General features: G+C 36.0%; 1 protein-coding gene across 3 annotated transcripts in view; it reads left to right on the forward strand.

Moving 5' to 3' along the window:
- The window catches only part of MTM1 (myotubularin 1), a 100012-nt gene that overhangs the window by 19631 nt on the left and 59658 nt on the right, over nucleotides 1–20723 (forward strand). For all 3 annotated transcript variants that reach the window (XM_023506976.2, XM_003774820.4, XM_023506977.2), the window contains exons 2-4: nucleotides 12061–12124; nucleotides 14652–14724; nucleotides 17036–17130. In XM_023506976.2, coding sequence (XP_023362744.1) covers nucleotides 12062–12124; nucleotides 14652–14724; nucleotides 17036–17130 — 231 coding nt within the window. In that variant the 5' untranslated portion in view covers nucleotide 12061. The remainder of the gene's footprint in view (nucleotides 1–12060; nucleotides 12125–14651; nucleotides 14725–17035; nucleotides 17131–20723) is intronic.

Consider the following 20723-nt stretch of genomic DNA (forward strand, 5'->3'; position numbering starts at 1 on the left):
GAAAACTGTGGCAGGACATGCTGCCCTTTTCTCTACAGTCCAGAAGGGTTTGGGGACTACTGGGGGAAACTGATTCTTCTCCTGTATGTGGCTTGTTGGCAGTACAGAGAGTCCAAGTGTCCATATAATTATTTTTTTTAAATGACTGTTCTTTTAAGCCTCTCCTCATTGATAATCTTTTTAGCTCTAAATAATTCAAAGTCAATTTTTTTTTAATTCTCAAAGATAATATTGATATTGCTTAAGCTCTGGCAGCTTTTCTCAAGTTTGAAAGGCTTTGAGTACAGGCCTGGTGATGGATTGTCTGTCTGGCATCTGAGGATCAGCCAAGTTAAGTTTGGAAAAGCTCATCACTGGAAAGTTGGCTGTGAAAAGATTTTTGTTTTCAGCCACAGCAACTCAAGAAACTTTCTTCTAAGCGTTTAGGAGCTACCATCTGAAATGGTGGAAGGTTTCTTCTTAAAGATGAAACTGTGGATCGTTCAAGTAATAATAATGGTGACAATTAGGATAGATAGCATTTTTATAGTGCAGAAGAGATCAGCAAGCTATGGCCTGGGGGCCAAATTAATCCTCAACCTGTTTTTATATGGTCCACATACTATGAATAATTTTTACAATTTTAAAATATGATAAAACTTTATTTCAAAATGTAAAAAACTATTCTTAGCTCATTAGCTATACAAAAACAGGCACCCATGAGAAGGGGGAGAGGGCACTGTCAATTTTCTAGTTCCTGATGTAGTAGTGCTTCAAGGTTTGTATAATACTTTATATGTATTATTTTATTTGATGCTTATAAAAATCCCATGAGAAGTATTTTATTTTAAGAAAGCTAGTACTTATCTTCCTATTGTTAATTGTGGTGATGCTTACCAGAAACATTAATGGAACCCCTGCTTTCAAGGAGCTAACAAAAGGGTACTTGGAGAGATAAAACATACACATGTGAATCTGAGGAGGATTCAAGTTGGTATGCCCAAGTAATAAGTAAGCATTAAAAAGTGAAGCATGTGTGATATGTTTAGGAAGTAGGAGTAGGGAGAGATTAATGTAGACAGAAGTAGTTGAGGGAAGCATCACGGAGGAGGTGAGAAAAATGGGCCTTGAAGGATTGTTAGGATTTAGATTAGCAGCAGGGTGGTACAGTGAATAGAGTTCTGGGGTTCAAATCTGACTGCAGACACTTATTAGCAGTGTGACTCTGGGTGAGTCACTTAACCCTGTTTGCCTCAGTTTCCTCATCTGTCAAATGAGCTGGAGAAGGAAATGGCAAACACTCCAGGACCTTTGCCAAGAAAATTGCAAAGGGGGTCATGAAGAGTTGGACATGTGACTGGACAACAAGAGAATGGCCCTGACTTAAATGAGAGGTTTGTAAGGTAGTGGGAGTTCGGATCTCATAGACAAGTTGTGGTCAAATTCTAGAGAGTCCTCAAAGGCAGGCAGATTTGATGTGCTAGGAATTACAGAGCAGCAACTAAGACTTTTGAGGAAAAAGACATGATGAGAGTAGTGATTAAATGAAGGTTGAATTAGAGAAAGGGCAGGCAGGAATCAGAGAAGTCAGTCAGCAGGCTATTGTAGTCATTCTTAACAGAGATGAGGACTAGGAGAGTGACAAAAAGGGACAGAGATCCAGGCATTTGGAAGGAAGGAAATACTAAGTGTTAATAACTGAATATTAGAAGTAAAAGAGAAGAAAGATTCAAAGATTATTCTAAGGTTTTAAGTCTTAGAAAGTAGGAATGGGATGGTGCCATTTATAGGAGAGAAGCATTTGGGAGTGGAAACGAATTAAGCGGAAGAAAATGAGTTTGAGGTCATGTAACATCTGAGAAGAAATGGACTTTGGGTGGTGGCAAGTAAACAGATTTAAAAGAAAATACAGGAGTAAGTCTTAGAGGAAGAATATCTATCTCATATATATATAAATATATATATATATGTACACACACATATATATATATACATATATGTAGAGATAAATAGAGAACGAGAAGGAGGGAGGGGAAAAAAGAACATTTGATAAATATCATTGTATTTATTAGGGCATTTTTTATCTTATAAGTCCCCACTCAATATTTGGGGAAGAAATTATTTACAGAATAATTTTCAGCCCTTTTCTCTCAAAAAAAGGGATGTTTTTGCAACTGCCACTGCAAAGACCGATTTGGTCTAGTGCTGCAGAGGATGAAACTAAGACCACAGACTGCAAATGAGAGAAGCCCATTTCATTTCTTTATAAGAAAAAACTTTGAACTAGAGCCTGATAAATATCATAGGATCAGAGAGTTGACGGTTTAGAGTTAGAAGGGATTTCAGAAATCACCTAGTCCAGGGATTCTTAATTTGACTCGGTTAACTTTTACAAAATAATCCCTTTTGATAACTGTATTTCAGTATAATTGATTTTCCTTTGTAATCCTACATGTTATTTTATGCATTTAAAGCCATTATTCTGAGCATGAATCCATATGCTTTTTCAGAGTGCCAGAAGGTGTCTTTAGTAGAAAAAAGGTTTTTTAGCTTTTTCATTTTCTAGATGAAGAAACCAAAATCAAGAGATTGAATGATCGTCCCATTGTCATATAAGATTGTGAGTCTGCTTATTCATCAGCTCAGTTAGATGACCTTCTAGCACTAAATCTTCACAACAACTTCGTGAGATGCAGATGAGGAGACTGAGGCAGGCAGAGGTGAAGTGGTTTGGCCAGGGTCACAAAGTTCAGAAGTGTCTGAGGTCAAATTTGAACTCGGGTCTTCCTCACTCCAGATTCAGTGCTCTGTGCACTGTGGAACCCACTGCCTCACATGCATGCATAGTGAAAGAGAGGTTCAATTAATTACCTTCAAGGTCCCTTTTGATTGTGATTCTATATGTGAGTAACCAAGGAAAGTTAATGCTGAATTCATAATAAAAAATGAAAATTCAAAAATCTTTTAAAATATTAGTGTATAAGTTAAAAATAGGCTATTATGTAGAACTTAGCCCTTTCCTTGTTACTACTGCTAACATGTTAACATTTTTAAAAATTTTGCCTCTATCTAAAGTTTTACATATAAACATTAAAAGTAATTTCCCTGGAATATACAAATTTAGGGGGAAATTCAACAAAAAGTGTTCTTATGATATAGAGTCAGTAGTTCAATTCAGCAAACATTTTTTTAATGTGCTTGCTGGATGTAGTGGCTGTACGTGCCAAGTGATTGGCACAACTTGATCTCTTCTTGTTCTTATTTTAGACCTTTGTTCATGCTCCGATATTAAGTCCCATGGTGATGAGTTGACTGATACCACTTAAGTCTGTGTGTGGGTGTATGATGGGGGTGGGAGGAGGTAATATCTTTGTAGGATGGCTTTTGGATATTTAAAATTAGTTAATATAATAACTAATGTCTTAGTTATATAGAAAATTGCTAGTTCATGTAGAAAACTTCCTAATTTGTTTTTCTTGTGCCTTCCTACTTCCTTTTTGTATAACGGTGCCAAAGATAGGGGAAAAAATGCTCTTCAGAATTCACACTAGTACTTTTACCTGAAAGCATGTAGGCTTGGGACTGTTAGTCTTGAGGTCGGTAACCTGGATCTCAGGGGGCCTTATAAACCTTGGGTTTGAATCTCTTAGACTCAGTAGGCAGGTTGACATTAGGGTGGCGTGTCCTAGTTCTGCTCACAGTACGCTTGGTAATCTTAGGGGTTATATATTTTTGTGACTTTGAGCTCCATGCGCTTGTAGATTGTGGGTTTGAAATCCTTAACCTTGAAGATTGTGTTGTTAAAGGCTTTGCTCACCTCTTCTTGGCTACAGGCTTTTGTGTTAGGGGCTTTTTAATTAGTTTTTGCTACTATGTGATATATGCCTAGTAGTGGTATCATTGGGTGAAAGGGTATACACACTTTAATGACTTTTGGAGCATAGTTCCAAATTATTTTCTAAAATGGCTAGACCAATTCACAGCTCTCCCAACCAGGAGATCCCAAACAGGAATATGTGTGACTGTTTTCTCACAGCCCATCCAGCATTTGTCATTTTCACTAATCTGATGGGTCTGAAGTAGAGCCTAAGACTTTCTTTAATTTGCATTTCCATAATTACTATTGGTCTGGAGCATTTTTTCCCTGTGTCTGGTGCTAGCTTGGATTTTTTTCCTTTAAAAATTCCCTGATCATATCCTTTGACCTTTTTAATCTATCTAGTGGGGAATGATTCTTATTGTTACAAATTTGGATCTGTTGCTTATATACTGAAATAATGAGGTTAATGCTGTGTCTTTTTTAATTGATCCAGTTTGTAGTTAATTAATTTTGTCTAAAACGTGGTTCTTTGTCTATGAACTTTAAGATCAGAAATTTTGCTGGCTTGTAATGCGTTAACTGTAGATGTCTAGTTCTGATGATCGTTTTTCTGTTCTTGTGTAAAAGAAATCTCTTCCCCTAAAGAAGGCAGGTAGTCATCAGGGACCCTTGTCTAGAATGTTTCTAACACCAAGCTATCCTTCAAGGATGTTGTTTTGTTATCCAAAGAAGTCTGATCCACTATCTCTAACCTGGCAGATGGACTCAAACAATGAATACTTGTTAGTCAGAGAAGGGAAGGGGGTGGGGGTTGTTGGGAGCCCCTTATTCCCAATTCCCAACCAGTCATGTTGTCTTCCATGCCTCAGCTCTCTAACTAGTAATATTGGTTTTGCCATTCATGATGCTGAGCTCTTCTAACCAATTATAACTTGTTCCCTGCCTATGAAGTCCTCTTCTTTGTTCTGTCCTCCCTAAACTGTAAGAGAACCAGACTCCTCACAGGGATCTTAGCTTTGCTAGGAAAGCTGAGAGCTTATTTATTAGTAAATTCTCTCTTTACTAATAAATTGATCGTGCTTAGAATTTTGTGCCTCAGTCTACCTTAATTTTAACTGATAAAATACTTTGTATATGAAATCTTTATCAGAAAAACTTGCTGCAAAGATTTTCTTGCAGTTACCCATTTCCCTTCTAATTTTAACTACATTGGTTTTGTTTGTACAAGTTTTAAAAACATTTTTACATAATCCATCTGTCTGTTTTATCTTCTGTGATCCTCTCTGTCATGAATTTTTCCTCTATCTGTAGATCAGAAAGATGAATTCTTCCTTGCTCCTCTTATCTCCTTGTGCTATCACTTGTTACAACTAAGTTGTGCTTATTTAGAAGTAATCTTCATAGAGGATGTGAGATATTTGACCTTGGCTTCTTGATAGCATTTCATTCATTTATGAGTATAGTTCTTGAACACGACTATCTTTAACTTGCTCCTGGAGATACCAGATATTGGAAGCAGATATTTTCCTAAAGCATTTACAAAGCACTTTTGCAAGTCCTTTGATAGAAATCAGTAGGTTCCCAGGCCACATTGCACATGTATAACCCAGTCAAATAACTTGAACATCTTTGTCATTGGTCACAAGCATTTCTGTGACTAAATTTGTCTAAGACCCTCACCAATATAGGAAAAGCCTTACTGCTTCAGAATCTTACTGCTTTTGGCCAAAGATTGCTATGTGTCTTATAGAACTGGGATCTTTAAAATTAACTATCAAAATCAATAGGAAACAAAATTAGAGTGAATTTCTGAGTGTAAGAAAAGGTAATGTGTTAGAGTTCATTAACGAGAATCTGTTCCATGAGTCATGTGACCAATCTACTGGTAATGAGCTAAAAATCAAAGAATGTTAGAGCTGTGGTGGAACTCAGAAATCACTCAGCCCAACCCCTTAATTTTACAGATGAGGAAGCTGTGACCCAAAGAGTTAAATGCTTTGCCCAAGGTCGCACAGCTGAATAAATAGTACATCACTGTCTGTTTGTTTTTTCAACTTTTGTACATGGCACAGAAAAAAAGAGCTCTGGATTAAAAGTCATAGGGTTCAAATTCTGGCAATATCATACTAGCTATGTGATATTGGATGAGTCACAACTTCTCTGGGCTTCAATTTTCCTTTTTATAAAATGAGAGGGTTTGTTAGATGACCTCTATGGTCCCATTCAACTCTGAATGTTTGATCCTGTGATATAGTCTGGCATAGCTTTGGGTTTTTTTTTTTATTTTTAGGAGAGTAGTGTGATTAGATCTAGTTTTTATATACATATTTGTTATGGATAGTAAATACTTCATCTCTTACTGTTTTCAAGTAGATATTAGTTAAAGTGAGTCCCCCAGAAAACTTCTGACATAGTTCTGGGTACTTGGGGCCAAATAAAAGGTAGTATACTAAGAAATTCTTTGTTAAGAATTCTACAAGAACAGGTACACAGGACGAATCTAATATTATCTGCCATAGTTTAGTCATAGTAATGGCACACTTCAGAGGAGAGTAGTTGAAAGACCTATTTCAGTGCTGGAAAAGGTGAGGTCACCTGTGTCAGGATTACTTTTGCTTATTCTAATTGATAAAACTTTTGAAATAGCTGCACTTAAAATCTGACTTGGGGATGCAGTGTGTTAATAGATGAAGTAGCCAGAGCTTATACAAGCAATGAGCTATTAGTTCTTAGGGAAAGACTAGGCTAGCACTTGAAGCAGTCTATGGTAGTTATAAACAATCCTTGTAGTTTTGCAGTTGGACAGACATCATTTTGACAGAACACAGCCTGATGAGATTGTCTGTAGGTTAGAAACATAATCTCATAATAAGAGAGATCATACACTGTTCTTTTCCGTAAGTGGAGAACGTTCTTTTTCATTTAGGAAAAAATCTACTGTGATGGGTCAGAGAAAAGTGTATAAGATGAAACAAATGAACAGTCTTAGTTCTGATAGTTGTTATTTTATTTTTTGAAAAAGCTAAAAGCCACAAAAAAGTAGACATTAATAGTGACACATCACAGAATGTTTTCAAAACTAGTGGAAATATTAATACGTTTTCCCCACTTTTCCAAATTGCTTTTGTTGGAGAGAAAAAAATATTAAGGTTTATTTTTAAATTGCTTGCCATCTAAAGTGGCCTGATAATTTGAAAGCCTTTGTTTCACAAAGTGTTATGTAACCTAAGGATTGCAAATCAGCATAAGCTCATACAGTAAATTATGAGTTAACAGGCATTTAAATTATAAATGGAACTCTCATTTAATTGACATTTTTTTTTCAAGGATAGAAACCCCAAGCTCAGGAAAAGACAACCTCAGATGTGACCTGAAATTCTTTGATGCTCAATCTAAAAGTTGAGAGAAAAGAAAAACCTTCAGAAATCACCTGGAAAGATTTAACTTCTTTTTCAAATTTCATGCTATTCAGAGACTCTAGATATAATAATATTCTTGAATTGCACTTGAAATTCACTGGAAACATAAGAAAAACAAGGGGAAAAGTACCCTTATATTTGGCCACAAACAGTTCTCAAGGTAAAATAAAAACCTAGCGAATTAAAATTCAGTGCATGCGATTAAGAGAAATACAATCCCCCTTTGCCCATATAGGCATGCCTCTTAAACCGTTGTCCCAACCAACATCCTTTCACAATAACACTATTAATGCGTTACAATCAAGGGCTTCTCTTTAGTCCTCAAGCCAGCCCCAGGAGACTAGCCCAGCTCACCCCTGTTGATCAATTTGAGTCTTTGTTTTTCCTTTGTGTTATTAAATATTGCCAAGCAATGTTAGACACTTAGAAGAGCCAAGCCTTCCCTAGTAGTGGCCCTATTCACAATAAAAAGGCACCAAGTTGATTATTGATTGTTTCCCTTTCTGGAACACAAGAAAGAAGAGAAAAATAATGAAGTTTTAAAAAGCTCTTAGCCCAACTTGTGCAAGTTCAAAGCCACTTCCATTGGTTGTCCAACTGCTTTAGTCTCTTGAAGAAGAGAGGTCAGGAATTTGGCTACCAGAAACCTCCTCCCCCACACTCCTTTCCTTTTTTCCCATCCTCTAACTGATCATTTACCTTTCCCTTTCTACATGTTGTACTAGAGCTCAGTACTTTCCTGTTGACCTGTTTCTCTAGGGAGATGATTTTTACCTTCCTAAGCTGTGGACTAATTTTTTTATCGTTTTAGAGAAAAGAGGGACAGGAAAGAGAAGCTTTCATTTTCTCTCTCTCTTTCTCTTAGAGAAACAGAAGGGAGGAGGAGGGGGAATGAGAGGGGAAAGGAAGAGGAAAGGAAAGGGGGGAGAAGGGGAGGGAGAAACTGTTTTTCTCCAAAAACAAAGAAGGCAGAGCAAAAGAAAAAGCAAGAGAGTCTTTAAAAAAAGAGTAATTTGCTCTGTTTCTCTTAGAGAAATGGAAAGTAACATTACAGAGAGAAAGAATAGAAAACATTTCTGTGAGAAAAGCAGATAGGAAAACAAAGAGAAAAAAGAACATCCCTTCCTTTTTTCAGTCAGAGAGTGTGAAAGTTTAACTTTTCCTTTTTCTTATAGAAAAAGAAAAAGAATAGAGAAAAGAGAAAGAAAGAAAAGAAGAAAGGTGGAAAAGAACAGAGATAGAAACTCTTGTTTCTCTTTCTTTAAGAGAAAGTGAGAAAAGAGGAAAAGAGAATGAAGGAAAGAAGAAAAGGAAGAGGAACCAGGAGGGGAGAGAATCAATTTCTCTTTTATCTCCTTCCTCTTCTCATCCTAGTCTCCTAGTCTGATCATTTATCTTCTCTCTCCCACATGTTGTACTTGGGCCCAGTACTTTTCTGGCAGCTTGTTCCTCTTTCGAGATGGATTCCACCTTCCCTAGCTGTGGACAAATTTTGGTGGTTGAAAAACAATGCCCAGATTCATGAGGCTTGTCACTTCCAGCCAGATCTTCAGCTAGAGGTTAGCAGATTCAAGAGAGAGTTCCTCTTCCCATGATGTCATGAGATTCTCTGCTGCTTGTCTTCTTGCCAGCCTTTAACCCTCTTGACTACCTCAGGGACCCCACTAATGACTTGGGTTGTCAGGTTTCCAAGCTGCAGGTCTTTTTGCATAGCCAAGTAGCTTAGCCTCATTATACTGTACTTTTCAAGGCTTTGTAATGACCCATTTTAAGCTTTTATTTAGTCCAACTTTTGGCTAATTTATTTATTACATTTTTAAAAAATAATCAATTCCTTGGTCAGGTCTTAATCAGATTTTCATATATTGTTTGTTCAATCAATAAATGTAAAAAGCTTCTTTTCTGGTCTTATTGGAGACAGCAAAAATAGCTGGGGTGTAAGCAGTCTTCATGTTCTCCTTGCATTTGAAAACAAATGCTCCTCTCATGAAAACTAAATCAATACAATTGAAACTTATTTTTTATTCTATAATGCAGGCTTTATTTACAGGTCACATTGATCTAAAAAAAAAAAAAAACGGCAAGGCCCAGCTTTAAAATGTATACTGCATCTCTCCTAAAAATAAGTCCTCTGGCACCAACTTATGAGGAAAACACACACACACACACACACACACCCCCACACACATATATATAAAAGAAAATAGTTTTTCAATGAAACATTGATTAAATCATTTTCTTGACAAACTTAAACTGGATTAAATAAAACCTATTCTTTTTAAATGTTTTAACTTGAATAAATATATCATGTTAAACTCTGAAAATTTTCTTGATTTATTTTCTTTTTAATATCTCTGACATTTCCTGCTATATCTGTTCCCCCACAGAGAGTCATTTTTTTCATATTTTTTTTATTTTGCCAAATACTGGCAAAGATAGTTTTCAACATTAACCTTTGCTAAAAGCTTGTATTATAAATTTTTCTCCCTTCCTCCTTCCCTCATTTCACCCCAATCCAAGACAACAAACAATCTGATAGAAGTTAAATATGTAAAATCCTTTTAAACATATTTCCATATTTGTCATGTGGTACAAGAAAAATTAGATCAAAGGGGGAAAAGCCACGAGAAAGAAAAAGTAAATAAAGGTGAAAACAGTATGCTTCAAGCCACGTTCATTCTCCATAATTCTCTTTCTGGATATGGATGGCACTTTCTGTTCCAAATCTATTGGAATAGTCTTGAATCACTGTATTGCTGAGAAGAGCCAAGTCTTGTTTTAGTTGATTGTCACATAATCTTGCTGTTGCTATGTACAATGTTCTCTTGGTTCCGCTCACTTCACTTATCAATTCATGTAAGTCTTTCCAGACTTTTCTGTAAAATATCCTGCTGATCATTTCTTATAGAACAATAATATTCCAAAACATTTGTATATTATAACTTTATTCAGCTGTTCCCCAACTGATGGACATCCATTCAGTTTTCACTTCCTTGCCACTACAAAAAGAAAGGGCTGCTACAAACATTTTTGCACATGTGGGTCCCTTTCCCTCTTTTATGATCTCTTTGGGATACAGACCCAGTAAAGACACTGCTGGATCAAAGGGTATGTGCAGTTTGATAGCCCTTTGGGCATGGTTCCAAATTGGAGAGACATTCTTTGTAACAGAAGAAAAGCAGTTCAGCAAAACTAACCAATACATTGAAAAAGTCAGTGGGATCAATGGCAAACGCTATGGCCATTTTAGTCACTTTCTTAGCATAATTTCAAATTGCTTTCCAGAATTTTTGGACCAATTCATAATGCAATGATGTGTTAGTGTGTGTTTTTCTATAATTATCCAACATCAATTCTTCTTTTCTTATCTGTGTTAATTTTCTGGATATGAGGTAAAACTTTAGAGTTTTTTTAATTAGTGATTTGATGCAATATTTTTAATTTTGCTATTGGTTTGCAGTTCTTTTGAGATGCATGGTAAACTTTTAACTTTTCCTTCATGCCCTAGTTATTTCACTATTCTATTTGTCTCCAAAAAAATTAGGATATATGATTTTGAGACCTAATAAAATGTTTATCAAATACATGTGTTTCAGATAATACTTTGCAGTGATAGTCATTTAAATTTCATATATGTAGTGAGTAAAACTTGGGTTTTTTAGGGGTTTTTTTTGGAACATGCTAGACAATATATACTGTTTCTTGGGAAAAGAACACTTAGGAAGAGGTCACTTTAACAAAGTGGGGAGAATTATTAGCTACAGGATTTAAATATACATAATCATGTAGTTATTTCTCTGGTGTTCAAAATTTTGGTCACTTTTTACTCTTTCCTCAGCTGTCTACATCTTGTCCATACCTCTCTGATATGTCTAGCATCTGCCCTCCTCTTCTTTCCTATTGCTGCTTAATCAGGTGCTAGACCCATAATTACCACCTGGTTGGACTCTTAAAATAGCTTCTTAATACATTTTCCTTCTATTTTCTCCTCTGATTCATTCTGTCTTTTCTGTTTGAGCTGCCATGTTGCTGTTCCATATGAAGAGATATTTTGCTCAAAGCCCTTCAATGAATCCCTAATATCTATTGAGTAAAATTCAGATTGTTTTTCCTGGAGTTCAAAAGACCTCCAAAATCTTTGACTGGTATTTTATCATACTGTTCCCTTCCACATGCTCAGTACTCAATCCAAACTGGACTGCTTGCTCTCCCTTACATTTTATGTTTTCTCACCTCCATGCCTTTGCTTACTTTGTTCCCTATGCCTGGAACTTCCTTCCACTCAGCTTGTTAAATTATTGTCCATTCCTTAAGTCCAACTTAAGGCTAAGGTTTTGGGGAAGCCTCTCCTGATTCTTCTAGTCAGGGATGAGAGCTTACCAAATAATACTTTGCTTCTAATACACTCATCTCAGGATCATAGATTGAGAACAAGAAAGAAAAGTCAAATCATATATGCTTCTATAAGCCTATATATAAGAAAACTCTGACCCATAGGTTAAATAGCCTATCTATAATCAAAGAATTTCAAACTGTAGAGCTGAGATTTGAACTGAGATTTTCTTGATTATGTGGTGAACTTATGTATTATTTGGGGCTGTATTTACTGATGTATGTGTCATTTTCTACTAGACTATAAGCTCTATGAGGGCGGGGACCTCATTTTAAAAAAAACATGATCTCTTTTTTCCTCTCCCCGACCTCCAACAGAGGTTTTAACAAGTCTTTGTTGCAGTGAATTAGAAAATATATAACATACTAATTCTGGTTATTATTCATACTTGGGTTTGATACACCAGTTCACATGATGCTTAAATGTTATCTTTCTACGAAATCTTCTAGGATGGCTTCAGCATCCACACCTAAATATAACTCCCGCTCCTTGGAGAATGATTCAATTAGGAGGGTAAGTATAGTGTTTTCATATTGTGTTCATTAGTCAGTTACTTGTATTTTTCTCCTGTTATTATTTTGAAATGAGACAAGCTGGTATGGTGGAGAGAATGGGATTGAAGTCTTAAAGACTTAGGTTTAAAACAGGTCTAACATATGTTAACTGTTTGATCCTGGACAAGTCTGTTAAACTTACTGTTTTCTCTACGATTTAATGACTGTCATAGATGACTGTATTGATGGAGGGAGCTCCCTAAACTTGTGATTTTTTTTTTTGCTTTTATACTGAAATGACATATTTTATATTTATGAAGCCCTTTATACTTTTCAAAGCACTTTTTCATAACTGCTTAGACACTTACCAAAGCCCTGTGAGGTAAGTGAGATAGATTCTTCAGCCCTTATTTTACATATGAACATATTGAGACTCAGAAAAGGTTAAGTGATTTGTCAAAGACAAGTAGAGGGCTGGACCTTGAGTCAGGAGAACCCGAGTTCAAATATGACCTCAGGTACCTCCTAGATAAGGGACTAAGAGGCTCTGCAATAGATAGAATATTGAGCTTGGAGTCAGAAAGCCTCATTTTCCTCAGTTCAAATCCGGCCTCAGACACTTCCTAGCTTTGGGACCCTGGCAGGTCACTTAACCTTTGCCTGCCTCAGTTTCCTCATCTGTAAATAGGGACAGTGGTAGTACTTTGCAAACCTTGAAGCTCTTTATTATGCTTGTTATAACAGAACAGGGCTAGAATTCATTGTCTTTATACAACATGATATTGGATCAATGCTTAATTTACATAGTAACCCAGGGCAGCAAACTAATTCTAATGTAGGGCAACTTTAATATACTAAAAAGGAAGTGTCATGCACTCCTGAGTGCTGCCGGAACCAAATTAAGTTGCAATTGCTAAATGCTTAACAAAATCAACAAGAATGTAATCTAACATAGATAAAACAATGACATTTTCAAACTGAGTCATTCTGTGGCCATCAGAGATCCTTGGGATGTCCGGATTGAGAAACCTTGTTTCTATTTGAGTGTGACACTGGTGTCCTAAAACAGAGGGTCCCAGAAGCCTTGGTGCACTTTAACTTTGTGATAGATTAAAACTGCACTCAGACTTTTGGGATGCTTTCTATATCCTAGTTCATTCAGATCCTAGCTTCTGTTAGCCACATACTTTTTTGGATGATCATTAATGCTTTCTCCAACTGGCCCAATAATTTGGTCCTCAAAAGGTCCACAGAGCAGTTATGTTTCTCTGTTTCTTCTTGGTGAAATAAAATATTAACTGCCAGTGTCAGTTTCTCCTTGGTTTCATGATTCATGACTTAGTTTTCTGTGTGTGTATGTGTGTGGTTGGGGGGGGGGGGGAACAGTAGCAAGACATTCCTGGCTTGAAGCTATGTGTAATATTCTCATTAAAATGTGCATTACAAACTTGCTGCAAACAAATGCAATTTAAAGTTTTCTATGGTTGGCCTGTAAACTTGCATCTAATCTGAAAGAAAACAGGTGGTTGGAGCAGCTTCTGGCATTCTCCCACTGAAGCCCCTCTCTGCAGGGGGTCGCCTGAACACTTCTGAAATTGACAGTGAGGCATTTATGGCATTTACACATGAATTAAAGAAATGCAAATTGGAAAATGACCAAAGGGAGGGAGAAGGAAGGGAGAGACTTACATGAAAAGCACCAAAGAGCACCCCCCCCAAAGTTTGATGGCTTATTAGGTGGGTTCTTGGACTTCACAAGTCACTGGAGAAACTAGGCGAGGATTATTGCTAAACTCCCAGGTCACCAGAGACCATTTTTCCCCCCTTGCATCCACATTATGTGAATGTGCCAGGTCTTGTGTATGAGCTAGAGCTTACTGGAGGAGCTAGCTTGACTTCTTACTCAATTACCTTTGGGAGAAATCATTTTAGCAAACTCTGAAACTTAATATTTATGATGAGTTGGACCTGAAAAAAGGCTGATGTGTCATGCCGGTGAGTTGAGACCACACTGAAATGAAACTTTCCCTTGATCATAAACTGTAAGATTACTCTGATGAATGTTACATATTGCATGTGGAAAATGTGCCAGAACAGACTTGCCTGTTACGCTTAGGCTAACATTTTTCTGGGAATAAGAGGAAATCTAGAAATTTTTTGAAGTATTTTTAATGATTGCCTTTTAATCTTTGTTTCAGAGTTGGAAATCAGATTTTTACTGACTGTGCAAAGCCACTGTCTTTAATTTGAATAATTTATACAAGAAAAGTGGAATCATTTGACTGGCAAAGCCATTTTTTGAAGAGTATTCCAATATTATTTTAAAAACAGACCAGTGATTGCATAGCAAGTGACTGTTGATACTAAATATTTCTTACGTTTTTATTTGAGTGCGATTCACTAATTTTACACTATTATTAATGTTCATTTTTCTTCCATTTTTTCTTTTTTCAAAAGATGTATTTCTAGCTCAGTTTGTGTTTCTGAAATCTAAGGAACCTGTACTAGGCATTATAGTTGTTTCTGATTTCCTTGTTTTATTTCAGAGCTCAAGAGATGGGTTCACTCGAGACCTCTGTGAAGAAATTCCTCGACTTCCAGGAGAAACTAGAATTACGGGTAAGGATTGTTAGAAATTGATGCGGTGTTGAGAAATATCAGATGACTCTGATCACTTAGGTCTTATCTTCTAAAGACTAAATTTAGACAAATAGGGCACTTTTATTCAGGGCTGTTAAGAGAGAATTTTATTTTTTTCATTGGCTCTTTGATGTTATATCTGTTTCAAGAGCTTTGTGTTAACTTGATTATAATTGCTATTTTTCTGTGCCAGATACAGGATTGTTTAAGAAATTTGGTATTTATCTCTAGAAAGTTCCTTCTCTGAGCTAAAAACTGACTATTTATATGGTAGGTCCAACATAATATTAAGTTATATAGCCTCCAGACTTTAAAATGTAAATATTTCTTTACTTGGAATAGTAAGTATACCTGCTGTAAATACTGATCTCCAAATTATTAAAATAAAAATCTAATATACTTAGCCATGATTTCTAACCCCCAAATTAGAAAGTCCGGGATCTAGAAGGTAGCATTCTAAAAACCTGGTAGGTTTATAGATTAACAAATTGTATTTTGAAACTATCCTGTTTGGAAGTGATTTTCCAGATAAGATGTTGCATATCATGTTTATTTTTTTCATGATAATTCAGGCTTAAAAGGATGCTATCTTCTTCATAATGGTCAGATCATTCAAATATGAGACTACAGGAATATCCATGAACTTTATCTGAGCCAAGTACTGATACCATAAGGTTTCAGTTCTTACAATATTCCTGTATCAGTTTCATACTCACTCCTATGACATCCTGTGTACTTACTAATTTTGGAAAGCTGTAGGAGGCATTTTTCCCTACTGGGAACTCTTTTGCTAGGGTACTTTTTCTTTATTTTTAAAAATAAATTCTGCTTTTGTTTTTTAATATAACTTACTGTCCACTAATAGCACCCCCACCCCCACCCTCCACCTGTCTGATTAGAGAAGCCTTATTCTACCCCAAGAGACGTTCTTATATCGCACGTGCTCGGCTATTCTGGTAACTTTTTCAACCTAGAAGTAGTAGTATGTTCCTAATTTTTGTCAAGACTCAAAAGTGTTCTACAAGTTACCCACTTAAGAGAAGAGCCTTGTTGGAGGAGGACTAAGGATCCTGAAGCATAAATTCTAAATAATGTATCATGTCATATTGCAAAACATGTTAAGTCAACAAGTCAAATAAATATATATTGAGTCTAGGCAGCCTCAAGAAATAGCAATCATGGCATGTTAATGCTGAAAAACATTTCATAATTTGCAGGCAGTGTAAGAATTGTGTACTTGCTCTTTAGGACACATTATTATTATCTTTTAACTCTAACCAGTACTATTCAATACTGAAAAACAAAGTCTGTTAATATTGTTTCAGAAGGAAAATTATGGAGATGAAGTCTGAATTGCTTATGCCATACAGAGGATTAATGAGGTCATTACAGGATTGGGTCCTTTATGGATCATTACTTTGGCCCAGTCCATGGCCGTAATCCATACATACAGAATCTGATGCTTGTGAGGTTGTATTTTTAAAAGTGTGCAACTTGCCTACTGAGGGAAAAGCACCACAAAATCTGTATTCGTCTTATTGTCATTATCCCAAGTGAAAGAATATATAATTGTCAATACCGTAGGAGGCAGGACCTTAAACTTGATAACACTTTAAGGTTGTTATTTAAGTTACTGTGAAGTAATCTTACTAGCTATTAATGGTTTTATGCTTGAGCAGAAAAGAGATAGCAATTGTAAAAAAATGAAAAACTGTTAAGTTATTCTATAAATACAGTCAGCCTTCTAATTTATCCTTTATCCTACCACAGACTCAGTCACTATCCTCTATACAGTGGTTGTCAAACTTTTGTTTTCAGTATCTTTATCCTAATTAAAAATGATTGAGGATCTCTCCAAAGCGTTTTTGTTTATCTGGACTATATTTATAGACATTTACCATATTGGAAATAAAAACTATCTTTGAATTTGTAGACCCTCTAAAAGGGTGTCAGAGATCCCCAGAATTGTCTAGACCATACTTTGAAAACCATGGCTCTATTATGTCTTTTTAGTACTTAAATACTTAACCCACCATTGTAATATTTGTGTGTCTTAAACCAGAGCTCAGCAAGGCCAAATACTTAGATCCTTCCTTGCCTCAGGTGTCTTGATCTCTGTGGGAAAAAGTTCAGTGAGACATTCCTTCTACCCTGGATGTGTCACATACTGATTTACTCTAATGCTTTATACTTCCTTGGCATGATAATGTAAAAAAAAAAAAAAACATCGCCAATGCTTGCTTTAAACCTCTCTAGTTCTTACTTGGATACTTTTTTTAAATTTCAATAGACAAAGAAGTAATTTATATATGTCCATTCAATGGCCCCATCAAAGGACGAGTTTATATCACCAATTATCGCTTGTATTTAAGAAGCTTGGAAACGGTAAGTAGAACATAAGAATTTAAAGATGATTGTGAATGACTAGAAATTATAAACTTTAATTTTCTTTTGTCGTTAGGCTTACTGTGGTTCAAAAATGCATGCTGCCCAGTATACTTGCTACTCAAGTATCAATGACTGGATTTATATAAAACAGTATGGAACCTGAAACCTTTACATGGAGGGAATATAGAAATATAGTTTGATGTTTGTAGGGAACAGGGAACAAATAGTTTAAGAAGATCTAGAATAGGAGTTCTTAACCTGGAGTCCATGAACTTGGTTTTAAATATTTTAATATCTGCAGTTTTATATAATATTTCCTTTGTAATCCTCGTTGTTTTAAGCATCCATAGGTTTTACTATACTCCTAAAAGACTCCGTGACACAAAAAAGCTTAATAGCCCTTGCTCTACAGCCTCTTAAGCCTACAAAACAAGACTTATTAATTGGCTCTTCACCTTGTAATTTGTATTCTTTAAAAAAGCACTATTTGGTTTTGAAACCAGAGTAGCTGTGGTTCTAGCTTAGTGTTTGTCATCCTTTTCATGCATTGCAAATTTATAAATTTCCAAATTTGCCATTGCATACCAGAGAAAATCTTAATAGACACTGTTGAAAATTGGTATGGTAGGAGAGGGTAAAGAATGTAAGGGAAAATATATTTGACGAATGACAGTGAAGGAAAAAGGGGGAGAAAGAGAGCAGAGTGGTTGTCACTTGGACTTCATCTGCAGGGCTTTCAGGTGTTATAGGTTGCCAGTGCCCAAAGCAAATGGATGGCAGTAAGGATTTAGTGATAGGAAATTCCAGGGCAAAGCAGGGATGGATGTGTAACATCTTTTAGGAGTGGTCTTAGCGGCAAGTTGTGAATGAGAGAGGAGCAGCCAGAGCAGTGGGGAAATTCTGACTTGCTACTTTCCACATGCTAGTTCTTTAGGATAACATTTGCCTCTTTTTAAAGAAATTTTTTTTAAGTTTTCATAGATTTTTTTTGGTATATCATCACATTTCTGAATCTATCCCCGTTTTCCCATCTGGTGAAATATCCTTTGTAACAAGAATAAAAAGAGGGGCTGGAAAGCAGGTCAGCAAAACCAATCCATTTATCAACTGAATCTGAATATATATGTAATATTCCATATCCATAGTCCCTTACCTCTGGAAAGAATGGAGGGAGATATGCTTTTATTTCTTCTTTGGAGACACTTTATGTCATTATTTCATAACATATGGTTTGTAGATTTGTTTCTTCTTTTTATGTACATTTGTGTAGCTATTGTGTATGTTGTATTCTTAGATCTGCTTCTTTCGCTTTAGTTTGTGTAAATCATCCCATGCTTCTCTGAATTCTATCACAGTTGTTTCTTAAATCACAACAATAATTCTATTAGATTCATTTACCACATTTTGTCAGCCATTCCCCTGTGAATGGGCATCTCCTTTGTTTCTAATATCTAGCTACCACAAAAAGTGCTGCTATAAATGTTTTGAAATGTATTGGACCTCTTTCCTTTACCTTCTTGGGGCATGTACCTGACTGAGTGATCTGTGGGTTCAATATTATGGCATGTCTCCTTTTTTCCTTTATGTAAAGTTCATTATCAGACTTTGGGCCTGTATGGCTTCCCAAATGGAGACAAACTGCCCAACTCTGTACCTACTCCAGCAAAAACCTGAAATTTGCTGAATAATGACCAAAAAATTTAATGGAAAATTATAGCAAAATAATTTTTCACTCAGAACTGCAGAGAAAGTCAGCCAAAAGCCCAGTAAACTCAGTGCTACCACGTGCAACTTCCCAACTGCAACTAGACCAAATACAAGTATAGCTTGCAGGGTTCTGCATCTGGAGGCAGCAAGAGTGGAAGACTCCCCCAAGAAAATTCTAGAATGGGGATTTTGCTAGCCTTGGGCAATGACAGAATATCATGAGATGGCAATTCTCTGGACAGTCCATGTGCCTCCCAGGCTCTAATGATCCCTCGTACTCTGTCCTAAAGCCAATAGAGGAGCCTTAAGGTGTAGTACTCTGGACTTCAAAGATCTATGATGCATGACCTCAGGAATTAAAAATCATTGTAGGACACCTTGCAGATTGGCTAAGATGACAGATTAAAAGATAATGACAAATATTGGAGGGGTTGTTGGAAAACTGGGACACTAATGCATTGTTGGAGGAATTGTGAACAGATCCAGCCATTCTGGAGAGCAATCTGGAACTATGCCCAAAGGACTATAAAACTGTGCATACCCTTTGCTCCAGCAGTGTTCCTACTGGGCTTATATCCCAAAGAGATCTTAAAGAAGGGAAAAGGACCTGTATGTGCATGAATGTTTGTGGCAGCCCTTTTTGTAGTAGCAAGAAACTGGAAACTGAGTGTATGCCCATCAATTGGAGAATGGCTGAACAAGTTATAGTATATGAAGGTTATGGAATATTATTGTTCTGTAATAAATGACCAGCAGGAAGATTTCAGAGAAGCCTGGAGAGACTTACAAGAACTGATGCTGAGTGAAATGAGCAGAACCAGGAGATCATTGTACACCACAACAAGATTATACGATGATCAATTCTGATGGAAGTGGCTCTCTTCAACGAGATGATTCAGACCAATTCCAAAGGTCTTGTGATGAAGAGAGCCATCTACATCCAGAGAGAGGACTGTGGGAACTGAATGTGGATCACAGCATAACATTCTCACTCTTTTTGTTGTTCTTCGCTTGCATTTTGTTTTCTTATTCATTTTTTTCCAGTTTGATTTGATTTTTCTTGTGCAGCAAGATAATTATATAAATATGTATGCATATATTGGATTTAACATATATTTCTACCATGTTTAACAAATATTGGACTACTTGCCATCTAGAGGAGGGGGTCAGAGAAAGGGGGGAAATTGGAACACAAGATTTTACAAGGATTAATGTTGAAGAATTATCCATGCATATGTTTTGAAAAATAAAAAGCTTTAATACAAATAAATAAATTCTGCTCCTGCCCTTAAAAAAATTTTTTTAAAGTCATTGTAGGAACTCAGGTGACTTAGAGTAAGCCCAAGGAGAACATACCACTTTACCCAAAAGCACAACAGAAGGCAGAACCTGTCCCTGGTATAAAGCCTCAGTTTAAGAATCAAAATTAGAAAGATGAGTAAACCAAAGAAGATACTAATAGGTATAAAAAATTATTGCAGGTTTCAGTATTTCTCAGAAATTCTCTCTGTAACTGAAAGCAGAACCTCAAAGAAAAAATGAATTTTCCAAAAGCACCATAGAGGAAATGAAGCAAAAGATAAAAAAATGAAAAAAAAAATCTCTAGCGGAAAGAACTGGAAAAAAAAGAAAAAGAAAATAAATTGGTAAACCTTCCCCAAATAATGAACTCTCAAAAAACTAGAATAGGACAAATAGAAATCAGTTTCCATGACAGCTAAGAATATTAGAAAAATATTAAAAGATTGCAAAAAAAAATGACTAACTTGGAAAATAAATCAAGAAGATATAATGTAAGAATTATTAGACTCCTTGAAAACTGTGATTTAAAAAAAAAAGCCTAGCAATTAACCAAGATAGCAAAACAGGAAGAAGAAATATAA

The sequence above is a fragment of the Sarcophilus harrisii genome, chromosome X (genome assembly GCF_902635505.1).
Source record: "Sarcophilus harrisii chromosome X, mSarHar1.11, whole genome shotgun sequence".
NCBI classification, from domain to species: domain Eukaryota; kingdom Metazoa; phylum Chordata; class Mammalia; order Dasyuromorphia; family Dasyuridae; genus Sarcophilus; species Sarcophilus harrisii.